This window comes from Grammomys surdaster, unplaced genomic scaffold (assembly GCF_004785775.1).
Source record: "Grammomys surdaster isolate TR1022 unplaced genomic scaffold, NIH_TR_1.0 218, whole genome shotgun sequence".
NCBI lineage: Eukaryota > Metazoa > Chordata > Mammalia > Rodentia > Muridae > Grammomys > Grammomys surdaster.
In genome coordinates this window covers 4,349,059-4,354,467 of record NW_021604663.1, presented here as the reverse complement: position 1 = coordinate 4,354,467, position 5,409 = coordinate 4,349,059, and the positions used below count along the sequence as shown (strand labels likewise).

General features: G+C 46.5%; 1 protein-coding gene across 1 annotated transcript in view; it reads left to right on the top strand.

The window, feature by feature from the left end:
• Nucleotides 1-5,409, top strand: part of Sytl3 (synaptotagmin like 3) — a 70,596-nt gene that overhangs the window by 24,037 nt on the left and 41,150 nt on the right. The window contains exon 4 of the mRNA XM_028772720.1: nt 3,032-3,096. Within this exon, the coding sequence (XP_028628553.1) occupies nt 3,032-3,096 (65 nt within the window). The remainder of the gene's footprint in view (nt 1-3,031; nt 3,097-5,409) is intronic.

Below are 5,409 nucleotides of genomic sequence, written 5' to 3'. Positions count from 1 at the left end.
GAGAGAGAGAGAGAGAGAGAGAGAGAGAGAGAGAGAGAGAGAGAGAGGAAGGGAGAGAGCAACATGGTCTCACACTCCATTTGTGTTGTCTTCTCCTCTGCATTTCTTTTTTAATTTTTAATTTTTAATTTTTTTGTTTGTTTGGACATACTATTGTTTTAGGACAGGTCCTCGAGAGGTTTTAAGCATGGTGGAATGAGACATGGACTTTCACACCCATCATCCCCAAAGGGGCCATTTCTTTCTTTTTTTTTTAATTTATTTTTTAAAAAGATTTATTTATTATATATATGTGTGTATCTTCAGACACACCAGAAGAGGACATCGGATCCCATTACAGATGGTTGTGAGCCATTGTGTGGTTGCTGGGAATTGAACTCAGGACTTCTGGAAGAGCAATCAGTGCTCTTAACCATTGAGCCGTCTCAACGACACCCCCCACCCTCCCATATTTCATGTCTTTGTCTTTTGTGTTCTGGGAAAGCAGCTGAACTGAATCAACCTCAGTCTGAATTTAGCTGATTTTGTTCTGCCTTTTATTTTATTTATTTTATTTGTTTTATTTACAGGGACCCCTGTGATTGGGCCTGGTCAGTGTCCTAAAGCCCCTGCACTCTGCCCCCCCCCCCCCCCCCCTGCCCCTCACTCCAGTCTGGATTACCTGCTGTGGTGGGGATTTTTGGCAGGGGGGCAGCAGACATATTTTTGAAAGCTGCGTCTTGCTAGTACTTCCTAGTTGCCATGGGGAGGCTTGTTTAGCATGGCAGTCCCCGGGTTTTCCAGCCCCGTGAATAGCCCTGAGTTTTCTGGCCCCGTGGATATTGTCTGTGGCATTTTGCCAGCTGATCTTTGCTGTCTCCTCAAATAGCATGGTTTTCTAACTTCTCCCGTAGGAGATCTGACATCCTCTTCTGGCCTTCAGGAGCACCAGGAATTCACATGCTGCAGATACTTTCATGGGGACAAAACACACATACATATAAAGTAAGCTCGGTAGTGCTTGCCTGGTGCCTTAGCGCTGTTCTTTTGGTAGCATGGACCCCTTCTGAGGGCATCCGCTTTGGAGCCCACCTCATCCCTTTTTTCTTAGAGTGCTCCCCGGAGACATAAGACTACTCATTTATTCTTACTGTGCTGGAACCCGTGAGAGTGTCTCTCTGGGCATGAGGGGCAGAGGCCCTGAGGTTAGGGAGGGGGCAGCGGTGAATGTTTTGCAAGAGGGGTTGATAGCAGCGTGATAAAAACCATTGCTTCATCTTCATCACGAGTCTCATTCTCATAGTCGCCTAGGATTTAATCACTAACATCGGTCTGTTTTCCTGTGCCAGCGTCAAGAGCGGCTCAGCTGGGCTTGTGGACGGACAAAACAAACCCACATTAATTTGATTCGTCACCCAAGGTTGTTTGAAGGAAAGTTTTCAGCTGGGTGAATGGACAGACAGCTCTCAGCAGGCGTTAGAGGCTGGACCCGCCCACACAGGACACCTGTTACTCTGTTTCACATTTGGAGTTTTTGCAGCCTGCGCACCGATCAAGCCGCCAGGGTCTCTTTGGGAGTGTTCTTGAGGCTTCTTTGCCATCAGGGCCTTGGCCAGAGAGCAGACTTGCAGGAACGTACTACTTCAGGCACTCAAAGAATTCTGAAGACATAGGCCACCTCTTGTCAGGCAAATGATGAAAAATTGATCTTTAGCCTCTCTGGAGTGCATCGTGGCACTTTCTCAGCACATAAAACATAAAGCTAACTGCTTCCCCACCTGTAGATGCAAAGAAGTGACTCCTAAGTGCCTATTTAATTTGCTGCTTGCTCATAGCAGTGAGGTCAAAAATAGCTTTCTGCTCGGCTCCTCTGGCCTCCCCCTTAGGAAATATCTGTGTGCTGGAATTTGCAAAGCACATTCAACAGTTATTTCTCATTTGCTAATTCAGCATTCTCGGGGGTTGAAGACCATGACGATGGATGCCGGTGCTTCCAGGAGCAGGTGGAGCACCAGATGCTTGATGTTTATAATACCGGCCTCCACCAGGCAGGGCATGTCCTTCCAAGAGTGTTCAACCTGTGGCTCTTGGGTGGCAAGAGTTCGTACATACATTTATGTGATATCAAGACACAACACACTCATCTACGGAGATTCCGTGCTGGTTAGTTTTTGTCATCTTGACATAAACTAAATCACCTTGGAACATTAACTGAAGAATTGTATCCATTGGCTTTACCTGTGGGCAGGTCTGTGGGGCATTTTCTTGATTGGTGATAGAAGTGGAAAAGCCAAGGCCACAGTGGGCGGTGCCATCCCCTAAGCAGGCGGTCTTGCATCTTCAAGGAAAGTAGGCTGAGCAAGCCATCTGGAGCAAGCCAGTTAGCACATTCTTTCATGGTCTCTGCTTCAGTTCCTGCCTTGACTTCTTTGCCTGGCTTCCCTTGATAGTGGACTGTAACCTGTAAGCCAAACAAACCCTTTCTCGCTTTTGGTAGGTGTTTATCACAGCAACTGAAAGCAAACTAAGAGAGCATATTTGAGCATTCTGAAAATTATAAAAGAAAATCATCCCCCTGCCAATATCTCAAAATGTCTTCAATAAGTTTAGAATTTTGTGTTGGGTCACATTCAAAGCTGACCTTGGGTTGGATATTTCTGAATGTGTGGCCCAAGACAATTCTTCCTCAAGCCAAAAGCTTGGATGTCCATGGACTACACAGAGAGAAGCCAGGGCCAGGCCAGGTAGCTAATAATTATCTTTAACTCCAATTTCAAGAGATCTAGTAGTCCAGTGTCTGAAGATACCAGGTATGTTGATGGTGCACTCATACACGCAGGCAAAGCACACTTGCAAAAATAATATTTAAAAAATATTTTTCAATGTTATAATTTCAGAAGATGGCTCACACCTGTAATTCCAACACTTGAGAAGCTAAGCCAGGGGTGTCACTGAGTTTGAGGCTGGCTGAGCAGCATAGTGAGTGCTAAGTCAGCCCAAGGCAGGAGAGTGAGGCCCGGCTCTCAAACAGATGACTCTGCTTGCTTTTCAGAAACGTGAAAATCAAAACCGGAGAGTGGTTCTTTGAAGAACGAGCCAGGAAATTTCCAACTGCAGGTAAATGCTGTTAATACTTTAGCTCATGCAAAAGCGATCATTTCTAGTTTTAGAATATTTGGCGTTACGTTTTTAGTTGAAAGGGAGAAAAAGGTTCATGGTCTTGGAATTGTCAAGACAAGAAATTACAGAGTAATGGTAAAGGGTATTAATGTAACTTATATTTGCCTGATGTAACTGTTGTCTCTGAGGCTTACTGCCGCAGTCCGCTAACCTAGGCTGTAAGGACTCCATATGCAACTCAGATCAAGTAGACTTTCCTATTTCCAGGTGCTAGTCTATCTGGACTCTCTTCTTCCTTAAGGCTGATTTTTAGCATGAATGACCCCGTTTTGGTTTGATCTGGCCTCTTGGAACCAAGTACTGGAACCCAGACCACAGCAGGATGTCAGCACAGACACCCAGTCCCACCCCTTCCGGCTGTGAGCTTTCCTGCTCCTGAACTGATTGGTTACCTTTACCCGAGGCTCCTCCCTCTCTGTCCTAGTCTAGCCTCTCAGACAGCACTTCCTCTAAGTTTCTGCTTTGCCAGACTTTCCCCTTCTGGAGCGCAGTTTTCTGCTGAGCACAGAGCCAGCTGGTTATAATAGGAATCTTTTTGAAATCTTGTTCATCCAGTATTTCGTTCATGGTCCTTAATTTAAAATAATTTAAATTAACCTGGGCTTGTTTGTTAAAGTGTTTATGGATCTGAGCTCCATCCTCAGAACCAACCTCAAAAAGGGAGGGGGGAGGGGGCGGCGGGGAGCTGGGCCTGGTGGTCCAAGCTTGCAATCATTGTGGAGGCAGGGCTTGCTGGGCAACCAGCCTCCCTATTGGGCTAGCTCCCAGCCAATGAGAGACTAAACAAGGTAAGGACCACCTGAGAACCAACAGTTCCCAGTCTGATGGACGCAGTGGTAAAAAAAAAAAAAAAAAAAAAAAAAAAAAAACAGGTCCTTCGCTCAAGCAAGGCAGAGAAAAGTGAGGACCATCAGAGGTGGTCCCCTGGCCTCCACAAGCATCCTATGGCATGCGTGTATTCCGACACACGTAACCGCATTCACACACAGAAGATAAAAACGCTAAATAGGAGTTAAATAAGTATAAATATAAAAGGTCAGTGGCTGGGCCTATACCAGAGATAACGCACTGGGTTCATATGAACGGGACCTGAGTATCGGGGGCATGATGACATTTTATTCATGACTTTCCTCTTGCTCCCTCACGCCAAAGACAACTTAAGAAGAAGGGGTTTGGCCTAGTGGTGGTGGTGGCCCATGCCTTTAATCCCAGCATTCAGGAGGCAGAGGCAGATGAGTCTCTGTTTTAGAGCCTCTCCAGAGCAGCTGGGGCTATACAGAGAAATCCTATCTCGGGGGGAAGGTGGGGGAAGAAGTTTATTTGGCTTATGGTTCCAGGTGGCAGGCGTGGCAGAAGCAGTAAGCTGGCTAATCATGTTGTATCCACACACAGGAAGCAGAGAGGGCAAGCAGGAAGTGGGACCAGGCTGTAAACCCTCAAAGCCCATACCCTTCCTCCAGCAAGGCTTTGCCTCCTTAAGGTTCCTAACTTCCCTCCACCCCTCCCCCAACCACATCACCAAGTGAGACCAAGTATTCAAAACGCATGAGCCTACCAGAGGCGCTTCTCCTTCAAACCACCACAGACATCTCTGAAATGTATCTACGACTTTATACATCAAATGGAGTGACGACAATTTATTTACCCTTCTCCCCACTGCCAGCGACTACTCTGGTTCATTTGATCTCATGTGGCAGGTCACTTGGTTGAACATCTTGTACAGACATCTTGGCAGTTCTATGTAATTCCCTTGGGTGGATTTCTTAAGGCCAGGATGGCTGGTTGGAGCAGGGACTCTTGAAAGGGTTATGATGTTTCGCCAGAGCACCTTCTAGGATGCTTTAGTATGCTCGGCAGGGTGGGCCAGCTGCTTTCTTCCTGTGCTCCGGCCCTCTCTGAAACATGATATCAAATTCTATTTGAGCTTTTGTTTTGATGATAAGTACTATGTGCTCATTTAGAAATTGAGAAGTGAGACTGCCTGGGGACAGGGCTTGGTAGAACACTTGCCTGGCATTTGTGGGGCCCTGGGTTCTGTCTCCCCATCAAAAAAAGAAGAGGGGGGAGGTGGAAGGGAGAAGGAGAGGAGAAAGAGGAGGAAAAGAAAAGGCAGAGGGGTAATGTGGAAAGCATAGCAAATTCACCCAGAGCACAGTTGCTAATATTCTGTTACACGTTACTTCAGTGTTCTCAATCTCTGTGTTCTCTCTCTCTCTCTCTCTCTCTCTCTCTCTCTCTCTCTCTCTCTCT